Source organism: Salminus brasiliensis, chromosome 12 (assembly GCF_030463535.1).
Source record: "Salminus brasiliensis chromosome 12, fSalBra1.hap2, whole genome shotgun sequence".
NCBI classification, from domain to species: Eukaryota; Metazoa; Chordata; class Actinopteri; order Characiformes; family Bryconidae; genus Salminus; species Salminus brasiliensis.
In genome coordinates, this window is record NC_132889.1 from 28,116,081 (window position 1) to 28,136,387 (window position 20,307).

The following is a 20,307-nucleotide window of genomic DNA, read 5'->3' on the forward strand; positions in this document are numbered from 1 at the left end:
CCCCCCTGTGTTTAATAGTGAATAAAAAGTTGCCATACGATTTACCCTCTCCCGGCAGTTTTCTTAAAGGTGCAGGCTGTGCTTCTGCTCACCTAAAGATAAAGTTCCCTTCCACGACAGTCTAACCTCCAGCCCATTAGCTGCCAACAGAGCCATCGGTGCAAATACTCCAAATATTTCCCAAATTATCATCAATGTAAATTTTAACTTTATAAAATGTATCTTGTTTGCTAAACGATCAAATAAAATTTATAAAATATAAAAAAAAAACATAAACATGGAAATAAATCTAATGGGCTATAACTTAGATCATAGATCATTCACTGATTGAAAATAAACGATAACCCAACACAGCTATTCAGGTAACAAGGTCTTCCCTCAGAGGACATTCAACCACTGGCCAATAGATGGCGCCATTGGTCAAGTTGCCCTTGGTGCAGCCTCGAAATAGTGGCCAGTGTATTCTTGGTTTTAGGCACCAGGGGGCAGCTGATCACACAACACGTCTTGCCATGTAGATTCAGTAAATTCAGCATGTATGAGCTGAATTAGCTGAACCTGCTGTTAAACGAGGGGGGTTTAAACCAGGTCTGGGTGCACGGCTTAAGTTTAAACTTTACTGGGGTGTCAGAAGCACCTCTGATGCCAACTACCATGTTAGCTCTTGACCAGCATGGGTGTGTTTTCGCTTGGGTTTGAGCAAGCTGGCCTAGCTAGTCAACCAGCATTACTATTATGACTATGCTGGTCCACCAGTATGATAAGCTTTACCGCTTGATGACCAGCTTGGTCAGACTGGCCATTCTGACAGACCAGCTAGCAACCAAACAAGTATGACGAAAACATGCTATACTGATTAAGAGACTGGTTAACCAGCTCAACGAGCTTGCGTACAGATATAGTGTGTTCTCTTCAGCTGGATGACCACCTTTTCAACCACCTTGACCATTAAAGGCCAGCTTAGACCATATGAAGCCAGCAACCAGCAGAAGCTAGTCTTTTCAACAGCTCTAGTCTGTCTGGAGCAGAAACCCTTTAAAGCTTTGTTGTTAGTCCATTATACCATATTAAGATAAACTGTGAAAGCAATAACACTTTGTTTGACCGTTTAACCACACTGAATAGCTGACCACTGACCAGGACACTGAACTGGCATGGCTTACTAGCTGCCTGTATACTGTCTTTGGCAAAATAGTAGGCCTACCTTGACAAAGTTAGTCACTTTCCTCCCTTACTGCAGCAAATAAGTTTCCATATGTACTGTATATCTGTGGAAGAGTGAAAAGGTGTTAATGTTGCCACAGGTGTATCCACTAACACGGAAAATACCTAGCTTAAACACAAAACAGCTGGTTCAGCTGCAACCGTTGCGTTAGCTAGCTTGTGGACTCTACTGTAGCCTCTACTGAAACCCATGCAATAGGAGAGGCCAGCTCAGTACTGGGGTATCAGTACTTTGATTCTGATGTTCCATATGGAGAATCAATACTTTAAGGGGAAAAAAGTGTTTTATTTAAGTCATAATTTTTTATTTAAATTGTGCATTGTTGTAATTAAAAGTAAATTAAAACAGCAACAAACAATGTACACTATACTGCCAAAAGTATAGTGACAAAAGTGACATCCCATTCTTTAATCTTTAGGGTTTAGTACGGTTATTAAGTCTCAGCTCTAATTCATCCCAAAGGTGTTCTATCGGGTTGAGGTCAGGACTCTGTGCAGGCCAGTCAAGTTCTTCTAAACCAAACGCACTCATCCATGTCTTTATGAACCTTGTTTTGTGCACTGGTGCGCAGTCATGTTGGAACAGGAAGGGGTCATCCCCAAACTGTTCCCGCAAAGTTGGGAGCATGAAACTGACCAGAACCTCTTGGTATGCTGAAGCATTAAGAGTTCCTTTCACTGGAACTAAGGGGCCAAACCCAACTCCTGAAAAACAACTCCACACCATAATCCCCCCTCCACCAAACTTGGCAGTCGGATTGCCAGACTGGAATTCTGAGAGTGACCAATTCTTTCACAATTGTTTGCAGGAGCAGTCTGCATGCCTGGGTTTTATACAGCTGTGGTCATGGAATTGATGGAACACCTGAATTCAATTATTTGGATGGGTGAATGAATACTTTTGACAATATAGTGTATATATAGGACCTGTTTTTTCTTCTTATCGCTTTCTTACCCAGTCACACTGATAAACCTAATGTTGTTTTAATAATTTAACAACCATTATTTATTGATTAAAAAGAGCCAGATTACATTAGCAGGTTCATAAATGGGCACATACACTCAGACTGGACAGTTTAGTTTAAACAAATGCAAAGACTATCAAATATTGTATATTCACAAAATATTGTTTGCATTCACCCATTTTCACAAGAAATCAACATCCGTCAGACACAATTATGCATACACTGTATGTCCAATTGTTTGTGGATACCCTTTTTAATGAATGCACTCTAGTAGATAGTCTAGTAGTTTTTTTTTAATACATTTGACATACTATTTCATGGGAATCACTTCAATATCTCAGACTGCAGGATACAAAGCATTACCCAGGTTAAAAGGTTACCAAGGATCAGATACACTCTCAATAAGAGGATAAATAAGCCTTTGGGCAATCTGTGTAGTGCTGATGGAAGCTAACTGCTGAGGTGGTGTTAGGAAACTTGAGGTGTTAGTCATGGATGCACAGTTGTGTCAGCATCTTCACATGATGAGGGGCCCAATCAAGATTGCCCCACCCCCACACCATGGGCCTCTGCCTCTCCAGTAGTGAAGCCACTGTGTCCAGCATTTAAGAGAGAGTCATTTCTGCCAATGGCTTCTCCAGCCACAGTGCTTTTTTTTTGGCTGTATCTCAGTTATTTAATCCTGATACCAAAATTAAAACCTGATATCCAATCACTGAAAGTATTTTTTTTCTTCACACAGGGAAAGGAAGGGCAATGTCTGACTGTCTTCTCTGATGCCATGGCAGAGCTCGATGACAGAGAGAGACTATTTCACACCCTCCACTCTCTCTCCCCATGCGAATGAAAGTATGAGCGTGTCCCTGGTTGCCCAGACAGCGTTGCTGGTTTACGTGAGTAATGGGGTAATTAACTCAATCATGGTGCTCGGGCAGATGATAAATTTTGTTAGTGCTCCTCTTTTGTTCTCCACACACTCTAGATCAGAACTCTTTCCTCTACATTACCCTAGCACATAGAGAGAAACACACACACACACACACACACACACACACACACACACACACACACACACACACACACATACACATACACATACACACTCCTTTCCAGCACAGAGGAATGCATATTCTTTTGTAAAAGGGTTCTAGTAAAGGCAATGGTTCTACATAGATCAAAGTTCAACATTTAAAAACGTAATGTACAATATAACCTTTATAAGTAGCACCTATAAGGTTTAAGAGTTGCCAACAGACTGTAAGGGGCAGAGTGTTAAAACAATAAATAGACCCAATCTATGAGAATTTTGGTTTAATAAATAAAGATTCTTGGTAATCCAGGGATCTGGATCCAGGGAATCGGACTGGTGACATCCATAGCCCAACATACTTGATTAAACTCATCAGGCAGTTCACAATAATCACACTGCAGCATGAAAAATGTAACCTACTGATTCTTTCACTTTTATATTTTGTTACCAGTCCATCTTTCAGGTCTTGGCCTGGCTCTACAAATCTCCAGTCGTCCTCTCCTTTATTTGCTTCTTCTTGACCTTGCCACTCCCTCCTTATCTCTGCAATGCCCTTCCCATTAGTGTGCCCCATTAAACATACTATTAAATAAATGGCATCTTTTCTCAAATCTGATTGGCTGAGCCTCATTTGAAAGCCACTATGAAACATCCAGTATGAACACACACACCAGGAATCAGCTGAATTCTGCATTATTGTGTCAAGTTATTAAAGAAAGTGTTGTATTTTTCATAGAATGATGTTATTTATGTTGTTTGGGAAAATTATTCAGCCCCCACTGCACAATAGGTTTATTAGCTAAATGTACAGAACTTTCAGCTGTTTGCAGTAAAACAATTGAATAAGGACAGTTTAAACAGCTCCACACGACTAATAACAACAAAATACCACTTTTAATGAGGACTGCAGTCTCAGAATCATTCAACCCCGTATATTCCAGGCATCTTTAGAACTTAGTAGCACCCTTTTGCTGCCGCAAACGTGATGCACAGCCAGACACCAGCTGTAAGCTTAACCCGTTCCTCATAAGCAATGACCTCCAGTACACTAATATTCATGGGTTTGCATGATGCAACCGCCTTCTGTTGTCTATGGGGTTCAAATTAATCTGTTTAGACAACCTCTCCTGAATCTTCCAGGACTTATTCTGAAACCAGGCCTTGATGAACTTGATGAAGAAGGATTGGGATTATTATCCTGTTGGACACCCAACATTTAGCTTTCTCACTGAAGGCAGGACATTTTCTCCTAGTTTCCTTATACTTGATTAAATTCATCTTGCCCTCTACATGCTGCAGATGTCCAGTGGAAGCAAAGCAGATTTGTTAAATTTAATTAAATGAAAAATAAAATGTAAAATAATAATAAATAATCTATACCATCATATTATACCCTCAGTTGTCAGTCAATTCTGCACTTTTTTAGTTCCGTAATTGCATCTTTTCTCTTAATATTGAGCTACTGCACTAACTTTTTCCCCTATGACGTCAGAGAAGAAGATCTGTTCTCAAAAGTTCTTCCCAAAGTCACCTTCGAGTTGGTGCTAATTGACTGGGCTGAGTGTGAGAAATGATGCTCTGCATCAAAAGGGCTACAAGGGGCTAATGAAGCAGAACACATTGTTTTTACCCCTCCCCACTCATATAACAGTCCCTAGCGCACATACAGAGCAGACACTAAGCATTCTATGATGCATACTGTGTGTGTGTGTGTGTGTTTGTGTAAGTGCATGTGCTCATATGTTGCAATGACTTTTTACAATGTATACATTGTCATAATCACTCCTTCTAAAATATTTTCACATATGTACATATACACCCCCTCATATATGTTTTAAAGGCCATATGCTGTACTCAAGCATTTTCTGTGTGTGCGTGCGTTTGCACATCTGAGATAGCAACCGGTGCAACCTAAAAAAGCTGAATGCATTCATTAGAAGGGGTGTCCACAAACATTTGACCATAGTTTATTTTAAGCTGAAAATTATTTGCACAGTTGCACAGTTACTGTAAGTTGATTAAAACATGACTGTTGCATGTATATAAAAATAAACATTGGAAACAGTCGTTCAAACTGTTATACAGCTTCATTTTATGAAGTCAGACCTATACTTTACCCAACTCAATTTGTTGACCTGGCTTAACATCAACTTGCTGAACTTTGGATTAGATAATCAAACAGGCGTTGAACCATCTTAATAGTACAAGGTTCCTCAAATGAAATAAAGTCTGCTTATCTAGTCTCTACATTCCTAAGTACTTTAGAAAGTCTACAGAACGGGAAAATAGAACATTATTTACCTTCTTTTCCAAGACAACAATTGGTGGGAGGACCTCCTGTGTGATAATAACTTGCACTCTATTATTATAGCTTGAATGCATTGAAATATTTTAATGTCAGTAAAGAGCTTTTTTTTTTACCAGCTACCAGTAAATTATTTTTAAAAACTGCTCATTTTTTTCAGCAACCTTAGCTTTCATTCTACATATATTTTAGTCTTTAGAAACAGTTAGCATTATGTACCTAGCATTTTAAGTGGGGTTAAAACTGTTTAAATGATATTGAAGATGAATTTTAAAACAGCCCTACTTATATTCTGTGGTGCATTACACTTAAAGAATAAGGAAAATATTTTAATGAGTTAAAGTAATTACACTTGATTTATTTTCCATTCATTTATATTCCTCACTTAAATGTTTAACATGATGTAAAAAGCTCCTGACAATATCAAATGGTAATAACAAGAAAGTGAAAGAAATGTGAAGAGTGTAAACTTTTGATATGACGAGGGCAACAGCGTTAATACAGTGGAAGCCCTGCCTTTACCAGGAAATTACTAATCCCAAAGACTTCCATGCAAATATCAACTGCTAAACTTAGTTATACTTTGTTTACACGTCTTCTAAAGTATGGACATGTGCATAAACCAAAAAAAATGTTTTGAATATGTATGGATGGAATGGGCTTCTCTAATGGGAAACCTTTTGGAGGCCTAGTTGTAGCAGTTTGTTAAAACTAACCCTGTCGTGTGGAGGCTGTACTTTAATTACTGTTCACACGCTTTGTAGGCATAAGAGTAAATTCTGTGACTCACACATGCAGATGAGGAATGACAATATGCTTACAATAAAAACTAAATATTTTAAGGCCAACATTTTCAGGGTGAATCTTAGAAATGTGCAGACACTGATAAAATGTCCCACTCCAACCTGTTTTACTAGGCCTACATAAAATATCCATGTTACACACATGCAGAGGTGGCAGAGGTGGCATTCATGCCTAGAAAGTAACAATCACAGCAATCCAGGCAGCTGGGATAAAATACTGAGGGTGGTTTTACCTTCAAGAACCCATTTTGAGTCTTGGTTCCTCTCAAGGCCTCTTCCTCCTGATCTGATGGGACGGGCTTGCTCACTTGGGGCTTAGACGCATGTCTCTCCAAAGCTGCTTTGTGACAACGTCCGTTTGTTAGACGCGCTGCTGTTGCCTGTAGTAGACTGCCACCTCTGTTTACATGAACCTGTAGGAGAATACCTACCTACACGCTGAATAAAGCAGGTGGTGTATTGGCAGACTGACTTGAAGATGCTTCAAGTGTTTGCTGCGTGGAAAACACCAAAGACTACAATTCCCATGATCCTACGGTGCGCAGCGTACGCACGCTCGGTCAGAATTGGCGGGTCGTACGGGCTCGGTGCACCTTTTGTCTGAGCGACAACGGGGTCTAGCTACGTCTACCAAAAATACTGTGCATAACCCTTTTCTCCTTAAGCATTTCATACACCCTGCCGCACATTAAACAAGCCCTTAGAACCCAACACTCGATCGGGTGTTGCTACATCGTTATTTTGTTGCTTTGAAGGTAAGTCCCGCTTTGTCCTGTTAAAGACTGACTGGTGTTTTGGAGGAACATCACGTCAGGAAAGTGACCACAGTTTACCGTTTAATGCATGACAACAAACGCGGCATGTTTTTCAGACGGTCAAGAGCCGACTACTGGGTGCTGAAAAAAAAATGCACGGCCATTGAAATGATTGGTGGGTTCTTGCAGTTCGTGTCCGGACTTTCCAGGTCGGGTCAACATGGAGAAGCAGGCGTGTATCTTTAGCAGGCGTGCTAAAGGCGCTAGCCATAAGCAATGCAATAAGCTCGCCCCTGGCTTCGTTTAGAGGCGTGACAAGGGGGGCTTTCATGCAACTGACTCCTTACAATACTGTCAAAGAGGGGAGTGCAGGCGTTTTCTGTGTTTTCATGGACGTTTACAACCACGGTTACCCCTTTTGTTAGCTAGTTAGTTAGCTACCTAGCTAACGCCAGCTAACTTGACGCAAGGCGAGAGGCGCTGTAGCTAGGCGGTTCAGCCCACTCCGCTCTAGGAGGGAGGAAAGCCTCCTGCCATTCATAACAGAGCAACGAGTTGTTTTGCGTAAAGACAGCAAACATGCACACACTCCTCTCCCTCACTGTCTTCAGCTAGTGTCTGTGTCAAATCTGAGCGTTTTCGATCGATCGATGGTCTTGATTTGGTCTCGTCCCTTCTGCAGGGTACGTGCAGGGTATGCTGTTAGATCAGGAGGAGACAGGGAGCTGTTTCTCTCTCGAGCTGTTTCTCTTGTTATGCAGCTTCTTCTTAATATCAGTGATTGAGTTTGATCAATGTGATTGACAAGATAAAACCTTATCAGTGTTACTAAAAATATCATTTGCATGGAAAGGTTCATCCTAAACTAATACCACTTGTATTTGGGTTGCCACTGATTCATTTTCTTAGAAATATCTGCTACTAGACTTTCTAAGAAATCAAACTTGCATGCTAACATTACATTACTGTTATTATTTATAATTATATTATATATGCATAACTATAATATTTAGAGCATTTATTGAAATTTGTGCTTGACATTTAATAAGTGCTCTTTGACATGAAAATTGATTAATTATCATATTAGTAAGAGTAATAAGATATAGTAATTTTTTGTATTTGAGCAACTGTCAATAGTAGGGTAGGTGTTGTGGCAAAATATATTGGCTTCAAAATTGAAAGAATATTTCAGATAGCTATTAAAATAAATATAAAACAATAATAATAATAAATTGTGCAAGAGGATTGTTTATATTTAAATGCTATATTTAAGCACCCAAAGCCCAACCCTCCCAAAGAAAAGACAGAGGAAAACACCCTTGCTGATTTAATCACCAGGTGTGTTATTTGCACTCGCCGTAGTCAGACGCCAATCAGCTCGATTACTTTACCGGTGGAACTCACCCCTGTGAATTTTGGTTCCATATAATATTTATCAAGCTTTTTACTTCAAGGTTACTGCGTATTCTCTGTGCAGTTACATGCACCAAACCGTAATGTCTGTAACATGATGGCATGTAACAAATTCAGCATAACCTTTCCCTGTGATGTATGATACATGTTTAACTAGTAAAAACAGTGGTTTAAATTTACATGGATATAAAGATCTCTTCATTTTCTTTGGGGGGCTTAGTTATAACACAATGTTAAAAGTAGTGTGATGACGAACTTGCTTGCATTTGAAAAACATTATGATTTTTTTGTGGACTATTATCTGTATGATTGGGATTATAATTTGCAGATGGCAATACTATTGGAGTTCAAGATGGCCAAATGCAGTCTCCACTTGAACATAAAGCTGGTTTTACCCTGCATTAAGTTATGCCTTGCTCTCCACTACACAAAAGAACCAGTCGGTGTGTCAGTAAACAGTACATTTTTTTTGTTGTTGCAGAATAATCATGCAGTTGATTGTAAGGTTTCTATTTGTGAAATGCACCCTCTTAAGCGCTATTTAATAATACTGAAAGTGTGATTTATGTTCACAAAATATTCAATGGGCAGTGTTGTGATTCTGCCCTGATAATGAAGGCTAAATTTATACCTGAGGAATGTGACACTTTTATGCTTTTCCAAACCAGGAATAACATACTGAATGATATTGCCTAATCTTTCATTCACATGGGCTGTACACTAACAAATTTAAGATGTCATAGGCTAAGCTGCCCTAGACTATTAAGAGATTTATACTATTTAAAAATAAGTATTTATTTAAAAGCTGGAAAGTAAAAAAAAAACAACTGAAAACGCAGATGGAAGGTGGTTGTTTGGTAGTGTAGAAGTTGGTGGTGTGGTACACAGTGCACTTGATAAGAACCTGTCATCTGCCATTATATGTGTCACATTAAGTATTTTTGAACCCATCTAATGTCAGCTGGAGTAGTTAACATGTAGCTAACGTCAACTAGAGTAGTCTACAGTAATACGTCCTGTGTCACAATGTGTCTTTGGTAGCGTTACTAGCGCATAGCTGTGTCTGACATATAGACATTCAGACAGAATACTGAGGCAGGAAGACACTTGGTTGTGTATTAGTCGAAGTTCAGTTTACAGTACGATCTTAATATTTTTATTGGGTAAAAATGTTGAGATGCAGAGGCCATGGCGATGACTAAAGTATTGTTGCCTCCGTGATTTGGTTACACAAACCTTCACTATACTTTAGAGTTTTCCTTCTGACGTATAAGCCTTGCTAAAGCCTATAAGGTGACATGGAATAGTGATTAGCCCTAGCTTACGTCCCACTGTGTAAAGGTGGGAGGTTAGAGGTTAATGTGCATGCTCATTTACAACTCTACGTAGGGAACCTATTCATGTCTGAATTTCAAGCAAGTAGCCCAATGCTTGCAATCATTATCGTGTCTTTGCTACTAATGGTTCTGCTCGTTTTGTAGTTTTAAGGTAGTCATTCCGTAGCTCTGTTCTCTCATCAGATTGTTCATGCAGTTGAAACTTCTTGCATGAGAGCCAGTTTCAATCGCTATTTTACTTTGATTGACCACTCTTGAAGCTTAACACTGTGTATAACAGTAAATAAATCTGACATGAGCATGGCTTAAGGTGTCAGAAATGTTCCTAAGAACCCAGAGGTGGAAATCCATCTTTGACATAAAATGACATGTATGTGTGCTTTTCTTTTTAATGATTTGCTCTTTTGATTGATTATTCTTGTTTGTTTTTCATTTTGAATGGTCCTAGTTATCATATTTGCCCTGAAACCTCTATTTTGAGAACTTGTGTTCAGATAAATCTTACAGAAGACATGTGGATCAGGCACCACGGTGCAGTTTCTCTGTTATTCAAAATAAATTGTTATTTTATTGATTAAAAATGTAATAGTAATGTAATAGTTACAAGCCCCACTCACTAGTAGTCTCCATTTCATGTATTTTAACGGGGAGTTGGCAGATGTTAGACTGTTAGACTGAATGTAATGCAATGCAGTGCAATGTTTTCAATGACATTTTCTCCTGCCTTTTTATTCTCTCCCCAAAATCACTTGATTCATGAACCTTGACCCTTTCCCTCCCTTCCCCCCAATCTCGACTTTCGCTCTGTTCAGCTCGTTTGCCGTTGACAAGGAACCGGAAGGTTCCACAGAATCTACTCGGCCAACATGAGTGAACCAACAGACACCACCAGTGTCCCTTCAGGTGTCCCTTCAAGTGTCCCTTCAGGTGTCCCTTCAAGTGTCCCTTCAGGTGTCCCTTCAAGTGTCCCCTCAGGTGTCCCCTCAAGTGTCCCTTCAGGTGTCTTACAACTTTCTACTACGCTAACCTTTTGTTCACTGTTTTGTCTATTTGTGCTATGTGTTTTGGGTGTGGGTGGTGTGCCAGTGTCAGTTTCACACAGTACCACAAGGTGAGGGGTTCAGTTTGCAGGGATGTGCAATAAATTTGCCACTGCATCGGTAGATTGCTTGCAGTTAAAACTTCTTAGCATTGCTATTGTGCCAGTGTTTAGTGCTGATATCAGTGCTTTAAAGGGGGAGTTCACCTGAGCCCTTCTGAGTACTTTATTAGGTGGTTGCTGTCCACCTCAGACAGGTTTTATAAATTGCTTAATTCATTTGTTAAAAGTAATTCACATAAAACGTTTACCAGATTTTCTATAGAACTCCATACAAAGGTAGGGCTGTGTGTTGGCAAGAAGCTGTTGGTATGATGCATCTCATGATGTGGGTTACTGTACAATATATTACAAAAACAAATACATAAAAATAATTATTATTAATTATTTTTAGTGAACCTGTCAGTATAAACTCTTACTGTTATTTGCATAAAATCTGAGTAAAAGAAAGTTATTTTTTTAACTTTTAAAATATGTCATTTTAAACAGTCAGAACAGTGTTATCTAGCGGTTGGAATTTAAAAACAATGCAAAATTAATCACTGTTTGCTCTCAATCTTTACATGTAAACGTAAACATTGTATTCATTAAAATCAGTACTGTGTTTCTGAGAATTGATACAGTATTGCAATACCTATCAGATACTTCAGTATATCAATGTTTTTTACACCCTTATTTAAAAGCAAAATATATTTTACACACATTGTAGACCGCCATGGCTGATAAAATGTTCTACATTTACATTTACGGCATTTAACAGACGCTCTTATCCAGAGCGACTTACAAAGTGCTTTGCTATTTACCCAAGAAAAGCCTTAGCTAGTTAGAATAGACTAATAGTTCAAAAATACCTTTAAGCTTTAGATATGACTAAACACAAGACAATAAGGTGACCATAGTACTCTATTCGTCCAAATATTCTCTGAAGAGGTGGGTCTTCAGTCTGCATTTAAAGACAGCGAGCGACTCTGCCGTTCGGACACTCAGGGGAAGTTCGATCCACCACTTTGGTGCCAGGACCATAAAAAGCCTGGATGCTTGTCTTCCGCGGATTTTGAGGCATGGCGGGTTGAGCCGAGCCGTACCTGAAGCGCGAAGGGCTCTAGGTTCGGATCGGCTTTTGACCATTGTCAAGTATGTAGGGACTGGTCCGTTCTTGGCTTTGTAGGCCAGCGTCAGGGTTTTGAATCTGATGTGGGCAGCTAAAGGAAGCCAGTGAAGAGAACGCAGCAGTGGAGTGACATGGCTGAATTTAGGGACATTGAAGACATAATATACTTATACTTATTAATACATAATACACTTGTTACCAAAAGACATTGTAGAAGCCTAAACTCTAGCAGTAAAGCAAATTCAGAGCATGATTAACATTTCAGAATCATGACAAATGTTGATAGTCTTATACCACATGAAAGTATTGCTTTTTTATTTTATTTATTAAAAAACAAAAAAAAAGAACAGGGCAAAAAAGGTTTTGGTTGATGGTTACCTAATATTTTTACACACTCAGGAACAAAGCTACCTCCAAAGGTTGTATGTTTGTCCGCTGCAATGCTTCAGTCAATGGAAAAAGCCCCTGGTAAATCTGTGGTTACAAAGTGATCACTGCAGACTATATGTATATTTTTTTAAATAGTGCAAAAAAAAAAAAGGTGTGTTTATGGTCCACTGACACAGCTTTCCTTTGTTAAACCAAAAAAATGTCTTGAATATAGAAAATCGAGTACATTGAACCTTCATTGTGTACCTACGAAACCAGATAGAGCCAGTGAACACCCCCCTTTAAATGAGTTCGTTAGACGAACAGCCAAAGCTTTCTTTGTTTTATTTGTTTTGTCTTGAAAAAAAACTGTTTGCTTGAGATCGTGTTACATGTTACAACATGCATCATCTACAACAATGGTCATTTCACAAATGCATCTGTGTTAAAGTGTAGCTACCTTGGTTCTTCTGTTCTACTCCTGTTCTGCTCTTGATTGGGGAAGAATTGCGGATGTGTTTGGCTTCTGTCTGATTGTTTATTTTTCAGTCATTTCATCTCATTTGTTTTGTAACACTGTTGTGATCCTGCTGTAGGCTTATTTGGCATGTGTTGTTGAATGGTGATGGGAAAGCAGCTTGGCACTGGGTTTCCAGTGGTGTCGTTGTGTCTTGCGTCATAGTTTCGTTTCAGAGAGTAGTGCATTGTTAATATCTTTGCTTGTGCTTGCTTGAGCTGACTGGATCACACTACCATTGTAATAGTGCACACCAAACATCTGTATTAAAAAGATGAATCAACCTGGGCCTACATGGGACTTCCTTCTATGTTTCGTTTTTCTTTAATGCTAGAGTAGCTATTTGTGAGCAAATTTCATTGTCTTAATAGATTTCATAAAGACAATCCTAGGAAGACTCTTGGTTAGTGTATATTTTTATCCACAGAACTCTTGATTTTTGGAAATCTCTCTTTTTATTTTAGTTATGAGGTTACCTTAGGGGTTTTCCTGTTCTGGAATACAGAGTTTTGAAACTGAAATCTTATAAGAGCATTACGCCTTAGCAAATTTCAGTTACACATTTTAGTCATATGACGGATGGGAACACAGGGTCAGATCAAGTGAAAATAATGTGCTTTTCTTATCTTTTAGTGCTGGACAGATTTATGAAATGTGTCTTGTGTGATTTTGCTGTTTGGCTGGTACTTAAAATTCACACTGATTTGCTCTAAACTGTAAAGGATAAACTTAATTTTTGGCTTACTTTATTCAGATGAGGTTTGTGCTCAGGAGAGCTGCTATACTGTCTTTAAAAGTGTAGGTTTGGCAAAAAAAAAAAAAGTATTTCACACAATTTCCTCCAATGCCGAATGTAGTTCATCATCTTAGAAACGTTTGTTGTCTGAAGTGTGCTGCTGTAGTTTGGAACTGATGAGCCAGTAGCCCAGTATAGCTAACGAGTAACTGTAAGTTCTCTAGTTGTGCAAACTGTGTGCCTACAACAGGCTCATTTATACTCTTCTTATGGACAAAGATTAAGAGGTCAGTTTTTTAACCAATGTAGCTGTCACTGCCCTGTACACCGATGCATTCTTTACGTTGGCATGGATGTTAAGCAATACATCCTCTAGAGGGCAGTTTAGAGTCAAATGTTTGACGACAACAAACAATGGCTTAAAAACAGTTGGGTTCTTTCCCCCAGAGTTGGGTCCAAATAGCAGTGAACTATTGAATAAACTGCCCCCGCAGTTTCCAGTGGTACTGCGCCGCTTCATCCGTAATACGGACGAACTGAATGCAGATTACGAACCGTAGCCTCTGTTTGTGTCCGTATCCGTTTTTAATGCATAACTGAGCCTTAACTGGGTCAGAAAGGCCATGAATTAATTATGTCTTTCTTTACTGTTATCTTGTGAGCACAACTTGTTTACCCAAGATAATATGTATACAACTAAATTATACCTTGACAAAGCAAGATGTGATGTCAACGTAAGTTGCTTTGTCAAGATCGGTACTCATGTTTTCTCAAGAAAAATATGTTGTGATCAAAATCACAAATGGTGTTAATTTGAGATAACAAAAATGAGTTTCTGAACTTGTGTAAGTATGTGATAGTAGAATAGGAAAGAATTGAAGAACCAACTTTCGACAACAAACATGTATTGGCTGATTGTGTTCTCTAAGGGTAAGGAGGAAATTGTGTACTTTTTCTGTTTTTAGTCATTGGGACAGACAATTGTATTACTTGTTTTAAAGATTTCTGACTTCGTTGTTAATTAGCAGCAAGGGAGTGACACATAAAGGCTAATTAAATGAATGTATGAATATGCAACATTAAAATTAATACTAGTTAAACTGTGTGTTTGCTTTCCAACACTTCTGGGCTGCACCTTTTTCTTTGCCAGTTGAAATACTCAAAAAAACACAATTTCAGATCATTTTGTTATTATTATCTTTATTAAAGTTTGCATTTTAAAATGATCAATTATTTATGTACTTTATTTTCTCTTTCTAGAACCTTCCCCCCCCACAGACGTCAAACTGGCGGTCACCGGTGGAAAGAAACAGACCAAGAAGAAGGTGGAGGAGGTGGTAGAGGAGGAAGAAGAAGAATATGTGGTAGAAAAAGTTCTGGATCGGCGGGTGGTGAAGGGCAGGACTGAGTTCTTGCTCAAGTGGAAGGGCTTCACAGAGTGAGTGCAGTAGAAGCATGTTACAGGCCCATTTCCACAGACACACTCCTGGTGCCAGTCTAACTCTTGCACCATTAGGATACAGAACAAGTACCTCTTGTAAAAGCACATAGTTTGCCACTGTTTGCATGCACTCTATGTGGAATGTCTGCTTTAAGCTCAAGAATAGTGACTTTGTCATGCTCAGATGCTTCAATAGTACGCCGGAGCTCCGAGTGGTCCAGCGGTTGAATCCAGGAAGAATGGGTTTTAAAAAATGGTTAAAAAGGTTTTTGATGCTAAGCTGACAGAAAAGTGCTCAGTGATCAATTTTGTTAGTTATCATTTCCTTCTAAACCACAACTAAAGAATATTCATGGTCCTGTCAGTTTCCTACTTCCTTTGCAGAAGTGTGGGACTATAGCCTGAAAATAAATGCAATGCAAATTCACTTAACCTGTATCTGACGCTGCTATAGATAACTGTTAAATTCACTTGTTTATGGTGTCTTTTTCCATGCTTTATTGATCAAAACTGACTGGAGATTTTATGTCTTGATCAGCGAGGACAACACATGGGAGCCCGAGGATAACCTTGACTGCCCAGACCTGATCGCTGAGTTCTTGCAGTCACAAAAAAGGGCTGGAGAGGGGGAAAAAAAAGATGGCAAAAGGAAAGGCGAGTCAGACAATGAAGCAGGCAGTGAAGACAGACCTAAGAAGAGAAAAGATGAGGTAAGATTATGTACTTTGCTAATAGACTTTGTCTACATGTGTGGGGCAGTGGTGGCTCAGCGGTTAGAGCACTGGGCTATTGATAACAAGGTTGTGGATTTGATACCCGGGCTCGGCAAGCTGCCTCTGTTGGGCCCTTGAGCAAAGCCCTTTACCCTCTCTGCTCCCCGGGCGCTTGAGTTGGCTGCCCACCGCTCTGGGTGTGTGTGTACTCACTGCCCCTAGTTCACTCGTGCGTGTGCGTGCGTGTGCGTGCGTGTGCGTGCGTGCGTGTGCGTGCGTGTGCGTGCGTGTGCGTGCGTGTGCGTGTGCGTGCGCGTGTGTGTTTACAACCACAGATGGGTTAAATGCAGAGGACACCTTTCGCTGTACATAGTACAGTGACAAATACGTGCACCTTTACCTTTATATCATTTTGATTTAAGAAACCAATCATCTGAGGGAGTTTTACTGCTAACTGAAATGAAAGCAATGTAATCTTGGTTTAAGAGAAGTGGTTCTTTACAGTTAAAATGCTTAGTTGACACTTAAGAAATGGAAGCCTAAATTCACACTGCACTTTTGAAAGTTGAAGGGTTTTTTCCTCTCAGCAGGAGAAGCCCAGAGGCTTTGCCCGGGGCTTGGATCCTGAGCGCATTATTGGAGCCACAGATTCTAGTGGGGAGCTGATGTTCCTTATGAAGTGGTGAGTGATTTTTTTTTTTCCTAATTGGATACTCAAACAATCTATATGTGTGTGGTTTACACTTTTGTTATTTTACCAGATGGGACATTTTGGAGGATTTCCCAATGCCAATTTTGAGGCACCAATTCTAAAAATATCTGATCCAGATATTCAAGGGCATTGCTGGTTGCTAACTCGACCTCTTTTCAGTTTTACGTCTTTGAAATACAGGAATTAGTCATGCCTGTGCAACAGAATATATTACTGTTTGGACAATTACACTAGTATATGTAACAACCACATGTGAATTTAGATGATCAAATCTGTTAAGAGATGGTTAGAGTTGGAAGGAGTACAGCCCCTGTTTTGTAATGCATGTAACTACCATTTACAGTAGTCTGCATGCCAGCATGGTTATTAAAGCTTGAATGCACTTAACAGAACACTGGTGACGCATGACAATATGCACACACTCGAACAGGGCATTCTGTTCGGGACTGTTCTTCAGTAATAGAAGTTTTTAATGACACACAGACTTTCAGTGGAAATACATGTACAACGATTTTAATCCAAGCAATTCTGGAGCATTTCTATTGGTCCACTACTTCAGAGTGCAAAGGATAACTACCAAATTCAGATACCAAAATAGTAATGGTGAGAACGTGGCAGTTGTAACAAATGCAACAGTTGTGGCTACTATGTTATAATAAATGAGGCACAAATTGTCTAAAAAAAACGCAAAGAAACAATTATTTTATACTTCTTTGCACAGTCTGCATTGTTTGCATAGGTAGATCTGCACTGCTGTAGGTCTGCTGTGTCCTTTTTTTATTTCACTATATTTAAATCTAGTTTTTAATGCACATTATAGTCTAATATACACTATATGTCCATATCCACTATATGTGTGGTTGTGGACAGCCCTCCTAATGAATGCATTCAGCAAGTTGCACCCATGACTGACACAGATTTATAATTGCACAGCTCACAGCTTGTCTAGTTCCCTTAGAGAAGTATTGGCATTGAAATAGGAGACTCTAGAGCAGATAAACAGGAACCTGCTGACACCACATGCCAGGTGTGGGCTAGACCGGTATAAAGCCCCTCAGCGTTACAATACTTTTGTGATGAGTTGGGGTGATCATCCAACATCCTGACTTCACTTATGCTTGTAACTGAATTCAATTAAATCCTCACAGCAATGTTCCAATCTAGTAGAAAGGTTTCCCTGGACAGTAGAGACTGTTACTCCAGGAAATGAAGTGCACATGGTTATCTTGGGCAATAACATGTTTTGGAATTTTCATTCATAAACAAAATAGGAAAAAAAACATTTAGGTTATGCTGTAAATTTCGGAAGAATTTCGGAAGAATTTCGGTTATTTAGGAAGAATCGGCTAAAGATGATTGTGAGCCCTGTACTATAAATTTCATATACCAAGTCACCATTAGCCCATTAGCAAATGCAACTGACTGTAACTAACGTTAGATATGTAATAACCATCAAAACACTTGCTTACAATAGCAGATCATAGCTAATGTAGCTGGTTGAAGGCTTGCTATTGTTACAGTTCCCAACAAACATTACTCTATTTAATTTGATCTTAACCCATGTGATTTGTGTATTGCAGAACTGCAGCTCTTTATACCCTGTATACATGATAAAACTAAGTAAGTTTAATACACTAATAACACACACTCTCTGTCATTGCCCTGCAGGAAAAATTCAGATGAGGCAGATCTTGTGCCAGCAAAGGAAGCCAACGTGAAGTGCCCGCAGGTTGTTATTTCTTTCTATGAGGAACGACTAACATGGCACTCGTACCCCACTGAGGAAGAGGAGAAGAAAGATGACAAGAACTAACCAACAGGAAGAAGTGAGGTTGGAGGGTTTGGGAGGGAACGGGTGGAACTGGAGACAACATGGAAGTTCTAACAAGTAAAATAACGATGCGGGCAGCAGAAACTTGTTTCTAACTTTCTTGCCATAAACCCTGGACACTTGATGATCCTGTGTAAAACTCCCAAGCCATCAGTGGTGGAATCATCTGCAGAGTATTAACGAGTCATGAAGCTCTTAGGAGGATGAAGTGGGTGTTTTTGTCTGTATAATAATCACTTCTCTGTTAATGTCCTTTCTTTTCGTTCTGCTGGATTATGGGAAATCTAGTCTGCCAAGCTGCCGGGTAATACATGCTGTTTATGCCGCTTGAGTGGGCTGTCTCCGATGTTAGACAGTGTTTTTACCTTGATGTAGAATTGCACACATTCTCTCTATAAATACAAGGGCCACTATACCTAACATTCATCCATACAGCCTTGTTTTTCCCCATTGAAATGTTTAGTTTTGTCTCTTCAGTTGTTCAGTACTGTATTATGTGTTCAGTGTGTGCTGGTGTTTTTAAGACAGGACTCCCACTGGATATTACAGCAAGGCATCTTTTTGTGTGGTATGTACAGAGCATGCTGTGCTCATAGCATGCCTCCTTTTTGCACCGAGAAGGAGGAGTCTATGTTGAGGCATAGCGATGCCGCTGAGTAATCATTTAAAGAGCTGCTGGAGCTCAATATGACAAGCCTCCATAAGCATCAAATATCAAAGCAATGTTAGCACAGCAGCTAATGTTGGCTGATGTCCCAACTGACTGAGGTCTTTTCGGTTTAAGAGACTGCCGTGTGTGGGTGTTTTTTCTTTTGTTTTGTTTTGTTTTGATTCTTAAGTTTAGTTGTAAGTCATGTCTTGCTTTTTCCCCTTCTTTCATGTTGTGAGTAAAGCAGTGTGTATTGTCGTCTTCATGATTTTCTGCATGAATTTAACAACTTGTAAAGATTCCCTCGAGTCCCTGTCATGGTAAACATTCATATTCTCAGTTCTATTTGCTCTTTGTGTGCTGTTCCATACCACCTCCTGCAGCACCAGCCACAGTTTGAGTTGGAAGTTCTCTCATAGCTGCATTTCAAAGTTTAAAAGGCTGCTATTCATACGAGTATACAGTGAAATTTCAACAGGTTATGGATCGAGTTCTGCTCCCGTAAAGTCTCGCTCAGCTGTGAACTATTTGTCCCATAATCCTCTCGTGTTTGAAGAGATTTTGCACCTTTTTACTATTTTATTTTGAAATAGGTGGATCCAGTGGGTACTTTTATAACATCAGTTAAATATCAGAATGCTGTTTTCCATTGGGAGAATCCGGAGAGTCCTCGGTGAATAAACAGATTGTACTATAAACTTTACATTTTTATTTTTATTTTTTAATTAGAAATGTGTTGGTTAATGACATAATGCTTCAACATTTATCACAGGTCATTGTACTGAGAATCAGCTTTTGGAAAGCATGCTAATGAATCAACTTTAATTAACATTAGTTTTCAGTTTCAGAGGACACCGAATGTCAGCAACACAACCTACTACTTTAAAAGGCTTCTGAAAACCTCGGAAGGCTTCATACCAGGTTGTGGAGTTGATTCAGTTGGTGTTTGACTTGGTGAGTGGATAGCCTGCTCGAGAGCATAATGGTTATAGTGGTGCTTTTTCTTTTCCGCTCTGTTCTCTCTGCTTTTGAGGAGCTCCAGTTTTGTGTGCTTTCTTTCAGATACATGCCATGTTATTGTGATCTTGTCTGTCTGTCTCTTCAATCTTTAAGATGCTTACTACCTGTGTAAAGCATGTTTTTGTCGTCACTGTTTTTGAGGGCTTTTTTTTTCCTTTTCTTTTTTTTTTTTTAATAAATCTTTTATTAAGAGTGTTGTCTCTTATTCCTGAGTGTGTTTTACTCCAGTATTTTAGCAGAGAATTTAAGGTGTTAATTGTATTTGGAAGAATACATT

The 20,307-nt window shown here is 39.3% G+C and overlaps 1 protein-coding gene across 3 annotated transcripts; it reads left to right on the forward strand.

Annotated features, from left to right (window-relative positions):
• The first annotated feature begins 6,907 nt into the window (after window positions 1-6,907).
• cbx1a (chromobox homolog 1a (HP1 beta homolog Drosophila)) lies at window positions 6,908-20,258 on the forward strand. Of its 3 annotated transcripts, none has more exons than XM_072692829.1 (6): window positions 6,908-7,082; window positions 10,645-10,831; window positions 14,925-15,102; window positions 15,644-15,815; window positions 16,409-16,500; window positions 18,199-20,258. In XM_072692829.1, the coding sequence occupies exons 2-6, from the start codon at window positions 10,699-10,701 to the stop codon at window positions 18,341-18,343; spliced, it is 720 nt and encodes a 239-aa protein (XP_072548930.1). In that variant the 5' UTR covers window positions 6,908-7,082; window positions 10,645-10,698; the 3' UTR covers window positions 18,344-20,258. The 3 variants fall into 3 exon arrangements, with proteins under 3 accessions (XP_072548930.1, XP_072548928.1, XP_072548929.1); XM_072692827.1 differs by having other exon boundaries at window positions 16,406-16,500; window positions 18,199-20,257; XM_072692828.1 differs by lacking the exon at window positions 6,908-7,082 and adding an exon at window positions 7,109-7,765 and having other exon boundaries at window positions 16,406-16,500; window positions 18,199-20,257.
• The last annotated feature ends 49 nt before the right edge of the window (window positions 20,259-20,307 follow it).

Coding starts and splice junctions, on each gene's coding strand:
- cbx1a (XM_072692827.1), top strand. CDS start 10,699: ATGAGTGAACCAACAGACACCACCAGTGTCCCTTCAGGTGTCCCTTCA. Junction 10,832..14,924: donor CCCCTCAAGTGTCCCTTCAG/GTGTCTTACAAC, acceptor TTCTCTTTCTAG/AACCTTCCCCCCCCACAGAC. Junction 16,501..18,198: donor CTGATGTTCCTTATGAAGTG/GTGAGTGATTTT, acceptor ATTGCCCTGCAG/GAAAAATTCAGATGAGGCAG.